General features: G+C 46.0%; 1 protein-coding gene across 1 annotated transcript; it reads right to left on the bottom strand.

Moving 5' to 3' along the window:
* Positions 1-857: 857 nt before the first annotated feature.
* LOC133241357 (phospholipase A and acyltransferase 3-like) lies at positions 858-18,992 on the bottom strand. The gene is made up of 4 exons (XM_061406729.1): positions 18,854-18,992; positions 14,930-15,032; positions 9,524-9,792; positions 858-1,782 (listed from the first exon to the last, which is right to left on the bottom strand). Exons 1-4 carry the CDS (start codon positions 18,860-18,862, stop codon positions 1,684-1,686), a joined length of 480 nt encoding a protein of 159 aa, XP_061262713.1. The 5' UTR covers positions 18,863-18,992; the 3' UTR covers positions 858-1,683.
* Between the last annotated feature and the right edge of the window lie 4,584 nt (positions 18,993-23,576).

Raw genomic sequence — 23,576 nt, 5'->3', positions numbered from 1 at the left:
CTCCCCTTCGAATTCCCTGGATCCACCGGGGCTGGACCCTGGTAGGGAAAGACTAGAGATCTCTTCAAGAAAATTAGAGATACCAAGGGAACATTTCATGCAAAGATGGGCTCGATAAAGGACAGAAATGGTATGGACCTAACAGAAGCAGAAGATATTAAGAAGAGGTGGCAAGAATACACAGAAGAACTGTACAAAAAAGATCTTCAAGACCAAGATAATCATGATGGTGTGATCACTGACCTAGAGCCAGACATCCTGGAATGTGAAGTCAAGTGGGCCTTAGAAACCATCACTACGAACAAAGCTAGTGGAGGTGATGGAATTCCAGTTGAGCTATTTCAAATCCTGAAAGATGATGCTGTGAAAGTGCTGCACTCAATATGCCAGCAAATTTGGAAACCTCAGCAGTGGCCACAGAACTGGAAAAGGTCAGTTTTCATTCCAATCCCAAATAAAGGCAATGCCAAAGAATGCGCAAACTACTGCACAATTGCACTCATCTCACACGGACCTATGGTGTTGGAGAAGACTCTTGAGAGTCCCTTGGACTGCAAGGAGATCAACCAGTCCATTCTGAAGGAGATCAGCCCTGGTATTTCTTTGGAAAGAATGATGCTGAAGCTGAAACTCCAGTACTTTGGCCACCTCATGCGAAGAGTTGACTCACTGGAAAAGACTCTGATGCTGGGAGGGATTGGGGGCAGGAGGAGAAGGGGACGACAGAGGATGAGATGGCTGGATGGCATCACTGACTCGATGGACGTGAGTCTGAGTGAACTCCAGGAGTTGGTGATGGACAGGGAGGCCTGGCGTGCTGCGATTCATGGGGTCACAAAGAGTTGGACACGACTGAGTGATTGAACTGAACTGAACTTTTATTATTGTAAGAAAAAATGAAATCCACAAACCAAACCAGAAACTGATAGCTTATGGTGTTTGGTGTCGAATTTGTGGTCTCCAAAGGAGATTTAACTCTAGGACCAAAGATGCAGTCTCAGTCACTCAGAGCTTTGTGCAGCAAAGATTTTTGTTTAATGTAAAAGGACAGAGAAAGCTTCTGACATAGGTATCAAAAGGGGGTAGAAAGAGCACCCACCTCAGTAGTTTAAGCAGGGCATTATATACTTTTCAACTGGTTGCTGAGACTAGATAAAAAGAATGCCTCGAGACTGAGAAAGTTTTATCCAGACCCTCTCCACAGCATACATCTTGAGATAGCATTGGCCCAAAATTAGTCTGGAATAACGGGTTTCAAGTACTCTGTCCCTGAGAGAGATGTGTTATGGCTGTGTAAGCAGTGAGGAAACAGGCTCCCAGGCAACATTTGTTACAGTTATAATGACTAACATAGAGACATATAATGACTAACATAGAGTCTGAGAAAAGCATACCCAGCAGTAAGATATATTATGCTTAAAAGGCCAGTTTTCAAATGAAATAGACTGTTGCAAAATTAACACAGAGCTTTTCAAATTAGCCCATCCTTGGAAAGATATATCATAGCTTACAGAGCCTACGAGACTAAGGCAAAAGAATATGAAAAAGAAAGAAAGTTTACTTCCTCCTTAAAGGGGCCTTGAACTCCCTATGAACCTGCCTGTTAACTCTCTCAAAACTGTCTAGCGAAACAAGACTCCCCTCAATGTATAATGTCACTGCTGACAAGACACTCCCTTCAGGTCACTGACTTTGCTTCTTGTTTCTTGAGAACATGACTCCAGCGGATAGGGCTATCAGGCCCACTCCCGAGATGGTAGCTGCTGTGACAGCATCTCTGACCTGCAAGAGACAGGAGAGTGAGTCAGACTCTGTGTCAGTAAGCTGAGTACAGACTGTACATTCAACAAGGATGTCCAGCTCAGGGAGCTTCATGTGCCTCATAGCCTCCTTGACAAACTCAGGAGTCAACAAGTATTGGCAGGGAAGTGCAGAGAGGAGGGCAGCATGAGGAAGGAATTTGTGAATGGGGCAGCTGGCCAATGACATACACAGGCCTGAAGAAGGAAATTCCCTTCAGCCTGTGGGTTTTTAAAGCAGACAGATCCCCAGAGGGTGACTGTGGAAAGGACAGTGAGATGAAGCCAGATGGTTGAAATCCTGGCTGATCAACAGGGAGCTCTTGAGATACGTATAAAGTTGAAGAGGAATTGCTATTGAATCCTCCTCAATGAACTCTGACCTGGGTCCTAACAGAGCCCTCCCTTGTCTTCATCTTTGGTGTACCCCCAGTGCCCAGACCTGCCAGACGCCAAGTGCTCTCTGCACATTCTTCAATAAATGACTCAACTATGAAAAAGAGTGGTGATGTTATACTTTAAATTATTAAGATACCTTACTTATATTGCCTGTAGTAGAAAAAAAAAAACAGCAAAAATAAGAGAAAGTTTCAGGGTAAAAACAGAACATGTATCAAATTTCACTCCTTCCTGAACTCCAAATAAAAATAAAGTAAGACATTAATTTTAGGCACAATTCCACTAGGACTCAGAGAACACTAAAAGCTAAGGCAGCTGTGGAAAAAGCTGAATATTAATCCTAAATACAATAAGTCCCCTACACACTAACCTGGTCAGTTCTGAGAGCATGTTCTTAAGTCCAATTTGTTTATAAGTTCAACAAAGTTAGCTTAGGTACCCAAGTAACACAATCAACTATACAGTACTGTAGTGTAAAAGATTTATAATACTTTTCACACAAAAAATACATAAAAAACAAAAACAAAGAATAAAGAACACATTTTTTTTTACTTCAAAAATTTTATTTTAAATTCTTTATTATCACACTCAAAGATACTTATTGAAAGTGCAAGCTTTAGCTGCTCAGTTGTGTCTGTTTCTTTGCAACCTCATGGACTGCAGCCTGCCAGGCTCCTGTGTCCATGGAATTCTCCAGGCAAGAATACTGGAGTAGATTGCCACTCCCTTCTCAAGGGAGACTTCCTAACCTAGGAATCTAACCCCAGTGTCCTGCATTGAATGCAGATTCTTTACCATCTGAGCCATCCTTTAAATAGAGTTCTCATACATTTAAAAACAATATTTATTCATTTATTTTTGGCTGCACTGGTCTTCATTGCTGTGTTCAGACTTTCTTGAGTTGCAGTAAGTGGGGACTCCTTTCTGTTGTGGAGCATAGGCTCTAAACTTGGGCTCAGTAGTTTTGGGCTCAGCAGTTGTGGCACAGGGGCTCCTCCTGGACCAGGGATCAAACCTGTGTCCCCTACATTTGCAGGTGAATTCTTTACCACTGGAATCACCAGGGATGTCCCTCTGATATATATTTTTTATTTATTTTATTTTTTAACTTTACAATATGGCAAAACCTCTGATATATTTTTAATCTTACAGTATAGTACGTTGAAAAGGACAGTAGTGAAGAACGACAGCTGGCATCCAGGGGCTGGTGTCACGTGAACAACAAGAAGAGTTACTGACTGGAGGAGGGAGAGGAGGGGGAGATGGTTGAACTGTCAGGAATAGGAGATGGAGGGCAAGCTTCAATGTCACTCATTCCTGACTTTGCTGGAACACAAGTTAGCATCTTTGAAAGTTCAAAACTTGAATGTTTATATGTCAGGGGCTAACTGTGCACAACAGAATCCCTGAAGAAGATCACATATTGACATCACCAGGTACTTCTGGAAGTGGATGAAAGAGAGAGAGAACTGAGGCCCCTCCTTAACCACAATGAAAATCAGAAGATTTGGGGGTCTGAAAACAGAAGCACATGTGAGGGTGTGGGTATCATACCTCCAAAAAGGGATTGAGAGGCCATAAATATGGGATGTGGAGACTCGTGGCCTTTCCATCCCCTCTGCTCCCAGTACTTTACCCTCTACATAAGAGTCAGGAAAACTTTTCTGGGGAATCAGACTGGCCCAAGTGAAAACAATGAAAGGGACCAATATGAGGGTTCCCAGTCTACTCTGAAGTGAAAGTCAAAGTCAACAAGCCACTGTGCCCTCTGATCTCACTCCGCAAGTCCCCTACTCTTAATCATGAGCCCACAATCCAGATGTACCAGACATCTAGCAGGACCACTGAAATAGAAGACAGAGAGCAAAACAAGAAGGAAAATGCAATCTGGAGAAAGAAAAGATAACATCTTAAAAAAACTGTCTTTAAAAAAAAAAAAAAACTGTCTTTAGACAATGGAATGTATACAGTAAAGAAGAGGGACTTCCTGGTGGCTCAGTGGTAAAGAATCCACCTGGCAATTCAGGATCCCTAGGTTGGGAAATATGAACAGTATGAAAGGCAAAATGATAGGATACTGAAAGGGGGACTCCCTGGGTCGGTAGGTGCCCAATATGCTACTGGAGATCAGTGGAGAAATAACTCCAGAAAGAATGAAGGGATGGAGCCAAAGCAAAAACAATACCCAGTTGTGGATGTGACTGGTGATAGAAGTAAGGTTCGATGCTGTAAAGAGCAATATTGCACAGGAACCTGGAATGTCAGGTCCATGAATCAAGGCAAATTGGAAGTGGTCAAACAGGAGATGGCAAGAGTGAATGTCGACATTCTAGGAATCAGTGAACTAAAATGGACTGGAATGGGTGAGTTTAACTCAGATGACCATTATATCTACTACTGTGGGCAGGAATCCCTTAGGAGAAATGGAGTAGCCATCATGGTCAACAAAAGATTCTGAAATGCAGTACTTGGATGCAATCTCAAAAACGACAGAATGATCTCTGTTTGTTTCCAAGGCAAACCATTCAATATCACAGTAATCCAAGCCTATGCCCCAACCAGTAACGTTGAAGAAGCTGAAGTTGAACGGTTCTATGAAAACCTACAAGACCTTTTAGAACTAACACCCAAAAAAGATGTCCTTTTCATTATAGGTGACGGGAATGCAAAAGTAGGAAGTCATGAAACAGCTGGAGTAACAGGCAAATTTGGCCTCGGAGTATGGAATGAAGCAGGGCAAAGGTTAATAGAGTTTTGCCAAGAGAACGGACTGGTCATAGCAAACACCCTCTTCCAACAACACAAGAGAAGACTCTACACATGGACATCACCAGATGGTCAACACCGAAATCAGATTGATTATATTCTTTGCAGCCAAAGATGGAGAAGCTCTATACAGTCAGCAAAAACAAGACTGGGAGCTGACTGTGGCTCAGATCATGACTCCTCTTTGCCAAATTTAGAATCAAATTGAAGACAGTGGGGAAAACCACTAGACCATTCAAGTATGACCTAAATCAAATCCCTTATGATTATACAGTGGAAGCGAGAAATAGATTTAAGGGACTAGATCTGATAGATAGAGTCCCTGATGAACTATGGATGGAGGTTTGTGACATTGTACAGGAGACAGGGATCAAGACCATCCCCATGGAAAAGAAATGCAAAAAAGCAAGATTGCTGTCTGAGAGGCCTTACAAATAGTTGTGAAAAGAAGACAAGTGAAAAGCAAAGGAGAAAAGGAAAGATATAAACATCTGAATGCAGAGTTCCAAAGAATAGCAAGGAGAGATAAGAAAGCCTTTCTCAGCAATCAATGCAAAGAAATAGAGGAAAACAACAGAATGGGAAAGACGAGAGATCTCTTCAAGAAAATTAGAGATACCAAGGGAACATTTCATGCAAAGATGGGCTCGATAAAGGACAGAAATGGTATGGACCAAACAGAAGCAGAAGATATTAAGAAGAGGTGGCAGGAATACACAGAACTGTATTTGGCCTTGGAGTATGGAATGAAGCAGGGCAACAAAAAAGATCTTCACGACCCAGATAATCATGATGGTGTGAAACTGACCTAGATCCAGACATCCTGGAATGTGAAGTCAAGTGGGCCTTAGAAACCATCACTATGAACAAAGCTAGTGGAGGTGATGGAATTCCAGTTGAGCTATTTCAAATCCTGAAAGATGAGGCTGTGAAAGTGCTGCACTCAATGTGCCAGCAAATTTGGAAAACTCAGCAGTGGCCACAGGACTGCAAAAGGTCAGTTTTCATTCCAGTCCCAAAGAAAGGCAATGCCAAAGAATGTTCAAACTACCACACAATTGCACTCATCTCACACGCTAGTAAAGTAATGCTCAAAATTCTCCAGCCAGGCTTCAGCAATATGTGAACTGTGAACTTCCAGATGTTCAAGCTGGCTTTAGAAAAGCCAGAGGAACCAGAGATCAAACTGCCAACATCCACTGGAGCATTGAAAAAGCAAGAGAGTTCCAGAAAAACATCTATTTCTGATTTATTGACTATGCCAAAGCCTTTGGCTATGTGGATCACAATAAACTGTGGAAAATTCTGAAAGAGATGGGAATACCAGACCACCTGATCTGCCTCTTGAGAAACCTATATGCAGGTCAGGAAGCAGCAGTTAGAACTGCACATGGAACAACAGACTGCTTCCAAATAGGAAAAGGAGTACGTCAAAGCTGTGTACTGTCACCCTGCTTATTTAACTTATATGCAGAGTACATCATGAGAAACATTGGGCTGGAAGAAGCACAAGCTGGAATCAAGATTGCCGGGAGAAATATCAATAACCTCAGATATGCAGATGAGACCACCCTTATGGCAGAAAGTGAAGAGAACTAAAAAGCCTCTTGATGAAAGTGAAAGAGGAGAGTGAAAAAGTTGGCTTAAAACTCAACATTCAGAAAACTAAGATTGTGGCATCTGGTCCCATCACTTCATGAGAAATAGATGGGGAAACAGTGGAAACAGTGTAAGACTTTATTTTTTTGGGCTCCAAAATCACTGCAGATGGTGATTGCAGCCATGAAATTAAAAGACGCTTACTCCTTGGAAGGAAAGTTATGACCAACCTAGATACCTATTAAAAAGCAGAGATATTACTTTGCCAACAAAGGTCCGTCTAGTCAAGGCTATGGTTTTTTCCAGTCATCATATATGCACGTGAGACATGGACTGTGAAGAAAGCTGAGCGCCAAAGAATTGATGCTTTTGAACTGTGGTGTTGGAGAAGACTCTTGCGAGTGCCTTGGACTGCAAGGAGATCCAACCAGTCCATCCTAAAGGAGATCAGTCCTAGGTGTTCATTGGAAGGACTGATGATAAAGCTGAAACTCCAATACTTTGGCCATCTGATGTGAAGAGCTGACTCATTGGAAAAGACCCTGATGCTGGGAGCGATTGGGGGCAGGAGAAGAAGGGGACAACAGAGGATGAGATGGCTGGATGGCATCACCGACTTGATGGACATGAATTTGAGTGAACTCCGGGAGTTGGTGATGGACAGGGAGGTCTGGCGTGCTGAGATTCATGGGGTCGCAAAGAGTCGGACATGACTAAGCGACTGAACTGAACTGAAGGTTGGGAAGATCCCCTGGAGGAGGCACTCCAGGATTCTTGCCTGGGAAATCCCATGGACAGAGGCACCTGGTGGACTATGGCCCATGGGGCTGCAAAAGAATCAAATATGACTTAGTGACTAAACAACATCAACAATAAGAAGAACACAGTGCTGTTAAAAATAAAGGAATATTTAGAGAATAAAAGCAATTCTCAGAAAATAAAAATATGATGGAAATTACAAACTCAATAGACATTTTAGAAATAAATTTGGGGAAATCTCTCAGAAGGAACAGCAGAAAAGATGAAGGTATAGAAAACAGCTTCCAAAGGTAAAAATGAAGGAATAATCCAGTCAGTATAACCTTTGAATAATAAACTTTCCAAAAAGAGGGACTAGAGGAAACTCAGAGGCGGGGAAGCAAGAGTGAAATAACTCATGAAAATTTACTAGGACCAAAGGATATATGTTTTCAGATTGAAATGGTGCTTTGAGGATAAAAGAGGACCTATGCCAAGGCACCTTAGTGTGAGATTTTAGAACACTGGGTAAAGACAAGACATTACATCTTCTAGAGCAGGAGAGAAAAACAGGAAAATGAGAAATGATCAGGAATCAGAATTACTTTAGCTTTCATCATAGCAATGCTGGAATCAAGAAGACAATGGAAGAATGCCTTCAAAATCTTAAAGTAAAACAATTTCTAACCTAGAATTATATACCTATGTGATTAGTTGCTCAGTCGTGTCCAACTCTTTGTGACCCTATGGACGATAGCCCACCAGGCTCCTCAGTCCATGGAGAATCTCCAAGCAAGAATACTAGAGTGGGTTGCCAGGCCCTCCTCATCCAGGGGGTCTTCCCAACCCAGGGATTGAACCCAGGTTTCCCACATTGCAGGCAGATTTTTTCCTGTCTGAGCCACCAGGGAAGCCCAAGAATACTGCAGTAGGTAGTCTACCCCTTTTCCAGGGGATCTTCCTGACCCAGGAATCAAACCAGGGTCTCCTGCATTTCAGGAGGATTCTTTACCAGTTGATCTACCAGAGAAGCCCTGGAATTTTATACCTATACACACTATTAAATCAAGTGGGAGGGTAAATTGAAAAATAATTCAGATATACAGGATCTCAAACAAATTCTCCTTCCATGCATCCTTTTTTAGGAAGCTGCGGAAGGAGTTTCCACCACAAGAACTGTGTAAACCAAGACAGGGCTTCCCAGGTGACTCATTGGTAAAGCATCCACCTGCCAAAGCAGGAGACATGGGTTTGGTCCCTGGATTGGGAAGATCCTCTGGAGAAGGAAATGGAACCCCCTCCAGTATTCTTGCCTGGAAAGTCCCATGGGCAGAAGAGCCTGGAGGGCTAAAGCCCATGGTGTCAGAAAAGAGTCAGACACAATTTAGCTATTCAACAATAACAACAAACCAAGAAAGAGGACATGAGAAATGGAAGATGGTGCTCTGCTGCAGGAGACAAGAGAGGGAAATCTTTCTAGAATAACAGCAAGAGGAGCTCCCAGGACAATAACCATACCCAGTGTAAAGAGTAACTGGTACGCAGAAAAATAGCCCCCAAAGATGTCTAGGTCTTAATTCCATAATATGTCCTCATTCCGAATACTTGTAAATACATTATGCTACATGGAGAGAGAGAATTAATATTGGAGATAGAATTAAGGTTGCTAATCAATTTACCTTAGAATAGGAAGATTATTCTGGATTTCCAGGTAAGCCCAATGTAATCACAAAGTTTCTGATGGAAGGGGGAAGGAGTAGAGTCAGTATCATAGTGATGCAATTGAGAGAGACTCAACCAGCCATTTCTAACTTTGAAGACGAAAGGGAGCCACAAGCCAAGAAATGCAGGCAGCCTCTTGAAGCTGGAAAAGACTACAAAACAGGTTCTCTGTGAGAGCCTCTAGAAAATAACACAGCCTTGCTGACACCTTGATTTTAGCCCCATGAGACCTGTTTCAGACTTCTGACCTCCAGAACTAGAAGACAATACATTTGTGTTGTGTTAAGCCACTGAATTTCTGGCCATTTGTTACAGCAGCCATAGGAACTCATACAGCAACCAATTCAAGTTCGAGCCTGGCATGTAGAGTTAACTGTTGTCACCATTATCCTCTATATCTTAAGGCAACGTCTGGGGCATGTGGCCTACGTCAGTGAGAGAAGCAGCAGAGAAATAAGAAACTAAGAGACCATGGAGCTAGGGACACACTGAGGACCCACCTGGTCGCTGCGGGAGACCCCGTAGCGCAGCTCATTGACGAAATGCTCGCAGTTCTTACTGGTCAGACTGTAGCACAACTCCCGGCCCACCAGCTCCTCCGCCCACTGGACGATTTTGCTGGGAGGGAATGGGTTGTACTTGCCATCGTGCTTGTTGTTGACCCTGTACGGATCTCTCCCAACCACGTCACACAGCCGTTCCTTCTTTACTATGGCCCTGTCGGCCACTGCAGACATGATACTGGCCCCACCAGCTCCCGCGATTTCGCCTGTGGATTCAGGATGAGGAACACGATTGGTCTTGGGCGGGCGGGAGCCTAGCATCCACCACATCCACAATGGGATGAGCAGATGAGTCAGGGTCAGAGCTGTGTGGCCTTGGATAAAACCCTTGTGGTCTCTGGTCCCTGGTTTTCTTATCTGAAATAAGGAGGAGTAAAATCCTATGATTTGCTGTGATTTTTTTTTTTTTTTTAACATAGAGAAGCTGGCCTTGTACACCCTGTGACACTTCAGGGGCCCTCTTAATTGTGCAGTATGGGCCCTGAGCACACCCACTTCCCTGGGGGAAGAGAGTGTGAATTGTTTGTGACCCTGCAAAGGCTCCACTTTTCTGACACACACAAAGCTGATTACTGCAGAAAACTTGAATGGGTTTGCAGAAGGGGATTCTATCCTTTTGGGAATAAAGGGACCAAAACCCCATAGCTGCTCCCAGGGGAGTGACACCAGGGAAGTCAAGGAGGGGTACATTCGCACAGCCCTGGTCAATGCTGAGGGGCTGGAAGGTGCAACAGATTTCCAGCAATAAAGCTGCCTTGAAGAAAGGGATTTGGGGTCAATACAGGGGCCAGGATGGTGTGGAGCAAAAGCTGGTGCCTGCACAGAGATCCCTGTTGAGGTCACCAGCTTATATCATGTAGGGAGGGTATGATGACTGAAAACTGGGCTTGCATTAAAGAGGTGGACCCTGGGGAACATCACAGCAGAGACTCATTCCCTCAGAGAGCCTCCGTGGCCCTGCCATGATTGGGAACCCCTGGTCTCTCCCAGGAGGGGAAGCATCCCATTACCTGGGGCAGGACCCATGTTGCACTGTGACGCCATGTGACAGCAACAAGCAATGGCCAGAGGGTCTGATCAGAGTCCAGGTCTTGTTCTGCTCAGCTTTCCAGAGAGGGCTGAACCCCTCTGCCCTGAGAACAACTCTGAGGTTTAGAAAACCAAGGAATTCAGATTTTCTCCTAGTAGGGCAGGAGGTGCTTAATGGATTCAGTGAGGTAAACAGAAGAAGATGCTGTGTTTGAGCCCCGAGTCTATTGAAAAGGTCAGCGTGGGAACTGGGTCAGGGGAGTTCTGGAGACCCATCCACCTTCAGCCCTTTGGCGGGCAGATAGGATCCTGGGACTGGGGAGAGGCAAGCAAGGTGCCTGGGGCACAGAATTTCAGGAGGTTCCAGCTCCAGAGGTGCAAGTTCAGAGTCAACACCCAACAGTCAGGGCTTCCTTACACTCCACACGCTGGGTGCCACCCTGGTGAGAGTGTGCATAGGCTCAGAGGCAGAAGCAATGGGTGCTGATTCTGGTTCCATCACTGCATGGTCTAGACACATCACGTTACTTAGCTGAGCCAGTGCTGGGAATCCACAAATACAAGCTAAGATGGATTAATGAACACACATCAATTTATGAATTTAAGGCTCCTTTTAAAAGAATTATTTTCCTTTTTAAAGTTAGTCATGAGAGACTATTTTCTTGGGCTCGAAAATCACTGTGGATGGTGACTGCAGCCATGAAATTAAAGGACGGTTGCTCTTTGGAAGAAAAGCTATGACAAACCTAGACAGCATCTTAAAAAGCAGAGACATTACTTTACTGACAAAGGTCCATGTAGTCATGTATGGATGTGAGAGCTGGACAATAAAAAAGGCTGAGTGCTAAAGAATTGATGCTTTTGCACTTGGTGTTGGAGAAGACTCTTGAGAGTTCCTTGGACTGCAAGGAGATGAAACCAGTCAATCCTAAAGGAAATCAATCCTGAATATTCACTGGAAGGACTGATGTTAAAGCTGAAGCTCCAACATTTTGGCCCCCTGGCTCAAAGATCTGACTCATTGGAAAAGACCCTGATGCTGGGGAAGACTGAAGGCAGGAGAAGGGGATGACAGAGGATGAGATAGATGGATGGTATCAGTGACTCAATGGACATGAGTTTGAGCAAACTCTGGGAGATGGTGAAGGACAGGAAAGTCTTATATGCTGCAGTCCATGGGGTCACAATGAGTCGGACATGACTGAGCAAGTGAACAACAACATTAAAGAAAATACCAATTAAACAATTGGAGAAAGGTCACATGAATATGGCAAATAATCAATGAATGAAATTTGGGGAACCTCAGACTTCATAGCAGAGCATCAGGTTTAAAGGCAGGAGACAGAGTAAGAGCCAGGGTTTGAGTCCCACCACTGCGACACTCTGCTATATGACTGTGGACAAGTTGCTTAACTTCTCTGAGTCCCTAGTTCCTTGTCGAACAGGTCCAATAAGTCCCACCTGTGCCTACAGCTGTGGACGAGGAGCTGCAAGGATTTAAGAAACAGATTAGGTAAGGTGCCTCCACCAGTGCCTGGCATAGGGTTAGTGCCCAGCAAGTGTTGGCTCTCATTAGTACTGGGCTGTTCTCTAAGTTTCCTTCCAGCTCTGACTTCCACCATTTGCTCAGTAGTATGAGGTCAATCCCGCTGCCTCACCTATTTCACAAGATTCCTGTGAAGCTCCAATGAGAAGATGCAGATAGAAGCATCTTTTCCCTTTAAGGAGCATTTCTCACCCAGTGACGGGTATCACACTGTCTACCCAGATCCCTGTCATGCCTTTCCTGTCTCTGGTCCAGCAGTTACACCCACTCAGCACAGTCAGTCAATACTGAGGCCCTACTATGTGCCAGGTCTTGTCCAAGGTGCTGAAGCCTTCCATGAACTTGACAGCGTACCTGCCCTCAACTAGTATACACTCTAGTGAAAGGACATTGACAGCGAACAAATAGAACAAAGAAAATACTTTCAGGTTTTGAAAAGGCTGTGGGGAAGATTAAGTGAAGTCACACAGGAGAGGATGACCAGGGGAGGCTGCCCTGGCTCAGGCTGGGGAGTGCCATGCCCAGGAATGGCCATGTGAGTTGAGACTTGAATGATGAAAGGGAGGCAGCTGTGGTGAGAGCCAGGAAAGAGCATCACAAGCAGAAGGGAGAGCAAAAGCAAGGACCTCAGGAAGGAAGGCTGCCAGAAGGCCAGTGAAGTCTGGAGACCCAAGAGGAGAGAAGAAGAAGAGGAAGATCAGATAGGCAGCCTGGGCCAGACCATGCTAGGCTCAGAGGCCACAGCACAGATTTGAAACTTTTTCTATACGTGACAGAAATGCCAGTTGAAATTTTAGGGAGAGGAGTGACATAATCAGATTTATATTTTACAATGATCATGTTGGCTGCCCAGTGAAGGAAGGACTGACAATCGTGGACAAGAGGCAGAGAGACCAAGCAGAACTGCAGTAGCATCAGGTGAGAGAGCATGGTATCTTACCCCAGGCACATCAGTGGAGATGCTGAGAAGTGATCAGATTGAGGGTCTGCTTTGGAGATAAAGCCAATAGGATTTCCTGATGGATTAGATACAGGGTGAAAAGGATCAAGAATGATGTGTAGACTTTTGGTCTAAGTAACTGAATGATGTTGTCGTCTGGAGCCCTCCATCTGAGGTGTGTCAAGTTCAACATGCCAGTTAGACACCTAAGTGAAGATGCCAAGTAGTCAAGAGGTTATACAAGTCTGAAGCTGAGCAGGATGAAGCCTAAGTTAAGGTTGTGGTGTTAGGGAGACATCAACAAATAGAAGGTATTAGAATCCAGGGCACAGATGAGGGAGGAGTAAAAATGAGAGATAAGGGAGAGGAGGAGGAACCCACCCCACCCTCCTCCCACAGGAGGCCACAAGGAAGGGCCTAGAGGGAAAGGAAGAAAGGCAGTGCCAGGGAGCATAGAAAGAGGTCACTCATACTAAATGCTGCAGAGAAGCAAGAAGACGTGGAACCAGGATATTGATGAAGCCTTGATAAAAGATGTTCCAGGAGGGGCATAAATACCCCCTGGTGGAACAGAAGAGAGGATGGGAAGTGAGGAGCCAGCAATGGCCACGGCAGACAAGAGAGCTACCCCATGGGAAGTTAGGTAGAATGTGTGGTCAAGGGGGTCTTTGTTTACCAGTGGGAGATACTCCAGCGGTTTCAAAGGCAAGAGGAACAACAGAGAAGGCAGGAGGGAATTTGAGGGCAAAGGCCTATGAAAGTAAGAGGAGGAGTCCAGGGCGCTAGTCCACCCCAGGGCTGGCTTTACAAATAAGGGCAAAGGCAGATTCTGTGGATGTCGAGATTGGTGGTTTGGTTGATCAGGGTGGGACAGTGATTCTACCCTGGTTACTTTGATTTCTCTGTAAATGCCGCATGAGGTCACTGATTTTGCTACCATCCTAGGTCAGCAGAAGACACACCCAAGAATGTCCACAGCATCCACACGCAGAGCAGCCTACAACTGAAACATCCAATGCCAATCAGCAGAAGAGTGGTTAACAAATTGAGGGATTCCCATTGTCTGAGGATACACAGCAATGGAGAAGTAAGAACAGCATGGGTGACTTCATGGGGCCAGTGAAAGTGCTGGACACAAGAGTTGCCCTGAAGTTCTAGAACAGGCAAAAAAAGCATGGGGACCTAGAGGAGTGGCTGCCTCTCAGGAGGGAGAGAGGGTCCTGAAGAGCTATGAGGGGCTTTTAAGGGCCGTGGAGATGTTCTAGGCTTTGATCTGTTCATCGTCACATGGATGGATATATTTTTAAAAATTCATTGACTATACACTTGACTATATTGTGCATTTTACTGCATTTAGGTTTGTCCACATTTAAGTAATTTAGGAAAAGGGAGTGGGGGAATCCTCAGAACAAAACCCCAAGTTAAGAATTCTCAACCTCAGTTTACAGATGAGAAAACTGAGGGTGGAGAATGAAACTGGATCCACAGTCACCTCTGCTGCCCAAGCACCTGTGCTCTTTACAAGTGATTTATTTAATGAAGATTAAAGTTAAAAGTTGAATATATTTTATACAAGGTCATAATATATACAATGCATTATAGTAGAACTGCCCCCTTGAAATCCCACCTCAATCTCTCTGCACACCCCTTGGGTTCCAAGGAGCAGAGTTTGAAAACCATGGCCCTACACCTAGATATCTTCTTGTAGCACTCAGGAACCAACTGCAAGTTGGGGAGCAAGAGAAATATTGGGGTCCCCGGTTACCCACAGCTCCTCCATCCCCTCTGCTTCCAGCCTCAGCATGGTGGAGGCCCTGGGTGCCCTTACTTGAGGGTGCCAGGTGGACCACATATCCACCGCCAACGTAGACAGCCCAGTGTCTGTAGAAAGGGCGGAAGATTTCAATCAGGTCTCCGGGCTGGGGTTCAGACTGCAAAACCAAGAAGAAGGCTGTTAGAGGTGATGGGAAAGCTGGGAACCAAGGGTGGGGCTCAGCCCAGAGGGAGCAGCTCAGCGGCCTTCATCTCACAGCTCTCCAGGATGTCCTCCCGAGTTTGCCCGGCCATGCTGGTGCCTGGTCCACTTCACATGTCTGCCAGGCACTATGGGCCTGCCCACCTGTCATTACTACTTGCAAAGTGCACACCTCGCTGGGACTTCTACATTATTGTTTCTCTTTCTAGTATATTATTTACTGAATGCTTACTCTGAGCCAAAGACTCTGTTGACCAGTTTTACAGGAATAGTCAATAAATTCACACAACCCGCCTATGAGGTGGGCACTGTTGTGAACCCCGCGTGATAAAAGAGGAAATCAAGGCTCAGAGATGGAGAGAAGATTTTGTAAAACCACCCATCCCCTGAGTGATGTGAGCAGGACTCAGCTCTAGGCCGCCTGATTCCCAGGCCATCGTCTTGACCACCACAGTGACTGTCGGGCAAGCACACAGGTTATCTGACTAGAGCTGCCCACCTGGGGGCCTTGCAGAGGCTGCCAAATCTAGGGGCAATGGTATTCCACAGACACTCCCCTACCTGACCCAGAGCCTGGCAGACAGGTGGAGTCAGCCTCTGGCAGTAATGTCCCCCTGGCTGCTCCTCTTGAGGGTGAGAGTGCGTGCAGGAGTGTGTGACAAGCAAAGGAAAACTCTCTCTGCACTGTGCTCACTCCTCTACTTCGGACACCGGATGTGTGGGATTCCCACACTAAACAGTTCAATCCTCGGTGCACACTGACTGGGTGTCCCACTGTTTAACTCAGTTCTGACACTCACGGCTCGGAGTCAGCGCAGACCCTACAGGCTTAGTCCCAGGAGACTGAGCTTCAGATGCCAGGTGCAAGTTGAAGTTGTTTCCTGCGCTCTGAACAACTGGCTGTAAATTGATGGTTCCCACAGCCCCCTCCGTTGGGTTCAGTGGTTTGCTGGAATAGCTCATAGAACTCAGGAAAACAGTTTACTTGCTAGATGACCCATTTACTAGAAAATATGCAACTCAGGAATGCAGAGGGCAAGCTGTGGGGCAGAGGGGGATTCAGAGCATCCTTGCCCACTCCAAGGAACTCTGCTCTCCAGCACCTCCACGCTCTCACCAACACCCCAGCTTAGCAGTTTTATGGAGGCTTTATTATGTAGGCTCGGTTGATGAGATCATTGGCCATTGGTGATTAATGCTACTTCCAGCTCTTTGATCACTTGGTCAGTTGAAAGGGGCTTCTTCTGAATGATGAAACGGATTCCTCTCTCCCCTGCTGCTGCTGCTAAGTCATGTCAGTCGTGTTTGACTCTGTGCGACCCCATAGACGGCAGCCTACCAGGCTCCGCCCTCCCAGGGATTCTCCAGGCAAGAACACTGGAGTGGGTTGCCATTTCCTTCTCCAATGCATGAAGGTGAAAAGTGAAAGTGAAGTCGCTCAGTCATGTCCGACTCAGCGACCCCATGGACTGAAGCCTACCAGGCTCCTCCATCCATGGGATTTTCCAAGCAAGAGTATTGGAGTGGGTTACCATTGCCTTCTCTGCCTCTCTACCCTACTGCTCAGGAAATTACTCGGGTTTTGGAAGCTCTGTGGCAGGAACCCAGGACCAAGACTAAATATACATGTCTCATTACATCACAGGGGGCATGTGTGGGAGTGAGGGTTTGCGTGCGTTTGCAGGGGAAGGTGGGAAGGATGCTGAAACGCTCATCAGAGCCCCGCCCTGTGATGGGAGCAGTGGCCCAGAGCCTGAGAACAGTCAGGAGATCTTCAAGATCACTGTCATTCAATGTACTGAGGTCCCAATACCAGACACTATGCTAAGAGCTGCAGGTAGGGGCACTCCGATCTGGACTTCCCTCGTCTAAACCAACCATAAATCTCTTTGGGACACCTGGAGACAGAGCTCCTCAGAGGTTGTTCCAGCCCTCTGTCCTTTTCCACTCACCCCTTGCTCTTAGGGGACAGACCCATAGGGGCCTGCCCACATCCCACCTCCAAACTCTGGCCTGACTGAGAGACTCCATCAAAGATGAGTAGGGAGTGTGGACTCCCCCATGTATGGCCTCCCCTAGGATAGCAATGATGGGCAGTGGGAATAGCTCATCACCAGTCTCTAGTGGCTGTGAAGCAGGGTCAAGGGCAGTTCATTTCTATTTATAGAAGCACTAAAACTGCCAAGAAGCATCCCATGTGGCAGGAAAAATATCTTTTTGCTGCAATTTTACAGACAAGTCATGCTATCTTATTGCAGTAACTATAATTTATCTTCCTAGAAGAAGTCACCCAGACCTTACTGAGAACCGATTTCAGAACACTGGACAATGGTCACAATTTATGAACCTCATTTGTTTTCCAGAACAGAAGAAAAAAAAAGTACATTAATTGTTGGGTGAGAGTTAGGAGGTTGTCAGGGATCTCAGTGGACAAGGAAATGGCAACTCACTCCAGTATTTTTGCCTGCAGAATCCTATGGACAGAGGAGTCTGGCAGGCTACCTCTCATGGGGTTGCAAAGAGTCAGACACGACTGAGTGACTGAGCACAGGGCTCCCCAAAGGGGAATTTAAATGAGATTTTCTCTGAATAATCCAGGACTTAAAGGCAAGGCAGAGACCCAGCCCTCAAGGAATTTATAGATTAGAAAAAGACATTTTGGACATGAGTACTATGGGGTCAAGTAATAAGCTGCCAGTAGGTACACAGACTCAAGGAGTTCACTGTGTCCCAGGAAATAACAATGAAAGGAGAGCTGTACAGAGAAACAAGCTTGCAAATATATAGATACATGTGTGTGTGTGTGTGTGTGTGTGTATATATATATACACCCAGCAGCAAAATTATCTACAGAAAAAATTGGACTCATCTCACCTCCCCTTTCTTTATTAAGTTCATGTCCAACTGAGAAGGCTGACCCTAAAAGTTGTCCCTGAATTCACTGCCTACTCATCTCCCGTCCACTGACTTGGTCCGGGGAAGCCCCTGTGACTCCCTCTGACCCCTGAACCCCCCACCCCCACCCCACTTCCTGTCTCCATCTGGAGAACATATAGATGGACTGTTCACTCCATCCCTAAGTAATCCCAGATGTCTAAGACCATGGCCAGGGTACTGGCAACAGCAGACAGGGAAAAGGCAGAACATCAGCTGTGTTTCTACTTGGAAAGGAAATGGGGCAGGAACCAGGCACGAAGTAGCTCAGAGCGAGGCTTGATGCCTCCTTTCTTTAGAAATATGACACCTCTTCCCAGAATTGGTTGATTTTCAGTAATGGCAGGAATCTGGCTTGTTCCTTTCCAGCTGCACCCTAGGTAAGGAGCCTGCCCCCCCGACGGAAACTTCTCTCATTCAGAAACACTGGCTGCTTGGGAGAGAGCTTTTCAGGAACAGAACGCTGAAATGCAAGTGCATTCTCTGCAGCAGGACTGATGCCTTAGGTGATGGAGGAGGCAGAGCAGGTGGGCCGCACTCATCTCCCTTGTCCCAGGGTTGCCCCCTCTGCTGCCACGCCAGCTTCCTCCCTGCGGCCCCCAGAGCACCCACCACTCCTCCCCATGGAAGTCCCTACCCCCCACTGCACTGGGTGCAGACAGGAAGCTCACTCTGCCCCAAGACCTTGCGGTTCCAGCAGGAAAAGGGAGTTTTAAACAACCAATATATTTTCCTATGAAAGCCATCTCCAGACAGGCTCTAGGAAGAGTAAGATCCGGCCTTTACAGGAGGGGAGCTGCCCTCTCATTTAGAGTCAGTGGTGGGGAATTTCAGGGGACTTACCGAAGCCATCACAAGCCAGAGCAGTACTGCAATCTTTCTGCTCTCACACCAGCTTTTGTGTTAAAGCTAAGAATTTCGCTTTCGCTTTTCTTCTCTTCTTAAAAACTACAAAGCTGTAAACTTTTTTTCTTTTTTTTTTAAAGGGAGACTATGGTTTGCTGTAAGTGGAAAGGTCAATGATTACCTACCTCAAAACATAAAGTTGCTGGGACTTTAAAGCCCCCTGGAAGTAGAGTAGGAGGCTGGTGCTATCATCTGGCCTTGCTTGAGAAACCCAAGGTCTCTTTCAACAAAATCCTGGATGACTGTTCCTACTCCAGGAAGAGGGGCATTTAGAGGCTCAGAGGTGCCAACCCCCTAGTACACCTTCTAGGCCACTGTAACGACTCTAGGAAATACTGGAGCAGAAGCCATGGGGTGGGCCAGATGGGGTGTTGCACTCCACGGGACAAGCCTTCAGGAGGTGGGTGCCTCGTGGCATGTGGGACCCAGGACCTCGATGCCCCTGTAGGATGCATTTGGCTGCAAGAAGCAGAACTTAACTAAAACAGGTTTTGACAGCCGGGGCAGTCACTGACTCTGTAATAGGAAGACAGAAGCTGGTGACTCAGATCCATTTCAGTAGCTCATCAAGGCCACTAAGGACCTAGGCTTTTCCATCATGCTGGTGCTGTGTCCCCAGTGACACCCTGCCTGGTCACCATGGCTGCAGCAGCCTCAAGGGGCACATTTATTCCTGGCGATGTCCAAATGCACTAAAGGAAGATTTTTCTCATCACTTGTCTTTTTTTTTTTTTTCTTTTCCTCCAGGGAATACATCTTTCCTATAACCCCCTGGCTGGCCTGCTCTCCCTCTTCACTGGCCAGAACTGAGTCATGCTTCCCCTTCCAAACCAATCGTGGGCAAAGAGAAAGGGGCTTCCAGAGCAGCTTCAGACCACTCACGGTGCATCAACTGGAGCTGGAGGGTTGCCTGCTGCCTGATGAACAGCAGGATTGTGAGCCTGGGAGAAGGTGAGTGACTGTGGTGTATGCGTGCATCACGGGGAGGGATGGCTACTGACTATCCAATCAACATATGGGATGCACTCACTTGCTTCTCATCTGGGTGAAAACCAACTTATTTCAAGGCTACAAACAGACAGGAACCAGTTCTCCAACAATCAGACAGCATCTGGATGGAAAATCAGGGGCGATTGACTCACTGGGAATGGGAGGAGGATGCACAGCAGGCTTGTGGATATGTCGAGAGCCCCCGAGTTACTGAAACTCAGTCAATTCCTGGAAAAGGTATCATATTTCTCAGAAGGGCGGGCCTGTGTGGCTTTGCTCTGTGGTGCTCTGCACCTTCATCCTGTCCATTTCCTCTCTAAGTAGAGACACAGCTGACTGCCTTTGTTAGTATCTGCTATTGTTAGCTGTTGTTAGCTGTTGTTACCATCCCAGCTGTGGTCTTAGACAACTGGGGACATTTGGGGATTGAATGATGGAGATAGGAGGTCTCGGGGGCAGTCAGAGGGTAGAGGGGGTCACAGAGGCAGGGTAGGGGCTGGCCTGGACCAAGTCAGTGGATGGGAGATGGACAAGGCAGTGAATTCAGGATAAACTTCCAGGGTGGGCACTGACTGGACTTTGTGGTTGGATGCAGGTGGCAGGGGTGGGTGTGAGTGTGGGGAAGAAGGAAAGGATGTGTAAGGGAGCTGGAGGACTTCGGATGGCCCTCTCTGGGGACTAGGAAACCTGGAAGAGGGGTTGGAACAGGGAACATCATTCCCCAGATCAGGAATGTAGCGGGAACAGAAAAGTGATCCGTTTTTGCAGCTGAGGTGCCCTGGGGTGGAACACAGACCATGAGGAATGGGGTGAGGAAAGGGAATCAGGCAGGACTGTGGGGTGCCTAGTGGGTGATGTGGACAAAGGCCCGGCTTGGGCTCTTGGCACAAGTGACCTTGAGCAGGGCATCACCCTCTGGGAACCCTGGTTCCTGTGCCTCCACAATGGGATGATGCTTCTTGTCAGGTTGTGTGGGTGGAAGGGCCACGTGGCAGGTGTCCACCCCATTGCTGACTGCTGTGTGATCCCACAAGGTTCTGGTCCCTGAACTGCACGTTGGGTCACATTAAGATCTCTCCAACTTGCATCTCTCAAGACATAAGGTATGAGAGACAGGCATCCTGAGAGCAGGAGGGGACCTAAAGATGGGGCTGAAGGAAGCCATGGACACCATGAGCACAGGGTGGTGGGCTTGGGGGTCTGTCCACAGACTGACTGCCCAGCATTGCCCTGGGTGGGCCTGGTGCTGGGACATGTTGGGAAAATGCTGTGCATGCTGTGTCTTGAGTACACACGTGCAGAAACACATCCGCACAGCCCCGGGCATGTGAAGGTACACCTGAGTGAACACGGACTCAGCCAACACAGTCCCAGGACCCTCCCTCCTTTCCCATGTCTCAGCAGGGGTGGGGGCTGGTGCCCAAGACAAGTGCTTGCACCGTCCTGGTTGCCCATCACGTGATGAAGACTAAACATCACCCCTTCTCCCCAAAGAAGCCACTCTCTGTGATGGCTTAGGTTCATGTACATCTGGTTTTTCTAGAGCAGGCAGGCCAAACGCTCTACCTGGAGATCTGGCTGAGATGTTTTCAAAGTGGCTATTAGACAAGAACGTGGTCCATCTGGTCCCTGAAAGCAAGGAAGGATTTTCTGTCTAAATGTCAGTCCTGTCTGACTCTCAGTCATGTCCGACTCTTTATGATCCCAGGACCTATAGCCTGCCAGACTCTTCAGGCAGGAAGTCTCAATGGATGTTAGCAAACATTGTAAAATGAACAAAAAAGCAAACCCAAAATATCAAAATTTGTGTGCTATAGATAAAGTGCTGAGAAAAAATGTATTATCTTAAATGCTTATAGTAGAAAAGAAGAAAAGTTTAAAATCAGTACTCTGAGCTTTCAACTGAAGAAATTAGAAAAAGAGAGCAAAATAAACCAAAGCAAGTAAAAAGAAGGAAATAGAAAAGATAAGGGCAGACATCTATAAAGTTGGAAACAGGAACCAGTAGAGAAAATCAATAGGGTCAAAGCTGTTTTTCTGAAAATACCATGAAATTGGTAAAACTCTAGTGAGACTGACAAAGAAAAAAAGGGGGAAAGATTCAAATTACCATCATCAGAAATGAAAGAAGGATTTTCACTAAAGACCCCACAGACATTGAAAAGATAAGAAAATCTTATGCACTGAGTGTATGTATTACATTTGATGACTAAGATTAAATGTAGATTGGTACAGCCACTATGGAGAACAGTATGAAGATTCCTTAACAAATTAGGAATAAAATTACCATATGACCAACAACCCCACTACTGGGCATATGCTCTGAGAAAAGCACAATTCAAAAAGACACATGTACCCCAGTGTGCGTTGCAGCACTATTTATAATAGCCAGGACATGGAAGCAACCTAGATATTCATCGATAGATGAATGGATAAAGAAGATAGCGTACATCAGTACAATGGAATATTAATCAGCCATAAAAAGGAATGAATTTGAATCTGTTGTAGTGAGGTGGATGAACCTAGAACCTGTTTTACAGAGTAAAGTAGTCAGAAAGAGCAAAACAAATATTGCATAGTCATGTATATATATGGAATCTGCATTAAATGGACCAATTTCTTGAAAAACAGAAACTATCAAAAGCAACCCAAGATAAAATAGATACACAGTCTATTTCTATGTCCTATTAAAGGAATTGAATTTTTTTTAAATTTTATTTTATTTTTAAACTTTACATAATTGTATTAGTTTTGCCAAATATCAAAATGAATCCGCCACAGGTATACATGTGTTCCCCATCCTGAACCCTCCTCCCTCCTCCCTCCCCATACCATCCCTCTGGGTCATCCCAGTGCACTAGCCCAAAGCATCCAGTATCGTGCATCGAACCTGGACTGGCATCTCATTTCATACATGATATTTTACATGTTTCAATGCCATTCTCCCAAATCTTCCCACCCTCTCCCTCTCCCATAGAGTCCATAAGACTGTTCTATACATCAGTGTTTTTTAATTAAAAAATCTTCCAAAGGAAATATCCAGGTCTAGATAGCTTCCCCAGCAAATTTCATGAACAGTTTAAGGAAACAGTCCCAATTTTTACAAAATTTCAGGAAGTAGAGAAGGGGACAGCACTTCTGAGAGAACACACAGATGGAAAATTAGCACATGAAAAGATGCTCAACATCTTTAGCTGCTAGGGAAATACAAATTAAAGCCACGAGATACCTCTACACATCAAGAATGGATCTGTTCCCCAAATCCATACACCTTTTGTGCAGTAATCAGCTTTGTGTGTGTCAGGGAAGTGGAGTCTTGGCAGGATCACAACAAATTCACACTCTATTCTCCCAGGGAGGTGGGTGTGCTCAGAGCCTGTATTTGCACAATCAAGAGGGCCACTGGGGTGTCACAGGGTGTGCAAGGCCAGCTGCTGTAGGTTAAAAATATCCCAACAAATTATGGAACTTCATTCCTCCTTTCAGATAAGGAGACCAGGGACCAGAGACCACAAGGGTCTTATCCAAAGCCACACAGCTCTGACCCTGACTCATCTGCTCATCCCCTTGTGGATGTGGTGGGTGCTGGGCTGGGGGCCAGCCCAGGACCAATCGTGTTCCTCATCCTGAATCCACAGGCGGAATCTCGGGAGCTGGTGGGTCCAGTATC

Source organism: Bos javanicus, chromosome 29, assembly GCF_032452875.1.
Source record: "Bos javanicus breed banteng chromosome 29, ARS-OSU_banteng_1.0, whole genome shotgun sequence".
Classification (NCBI taxonomy): domain Eukaryota; kingdom Metazoa; phylum Chordata; class Mammalia; order Artiodactyla; family Bovidae; genus Bos; species Bos javanicus.
Note: the sequence above shows the minus strand (reverse complement) of the source record. Positions and strands in the feature narration are given on the sequence as shown.

Coding starts and splice junctions, on each gene's coding strand:
- LOC133241357 (XM_061406729.1), bottom strand. Junction 9,793..14,929: donor GGTCCACCTGGCACCCTCAA/GTAAGGGCACCC, acceptor CTGAATCCACAG/GCGAAATCGCGGGAGCTGGT. Junction 1,783..9,523: donor GGGTCTCCCGCAGCGACCAG/GTGGGTCCTCAG, acceptor TGTCTCTTGCAG/GTCAGAGATGCTGTCACAGC.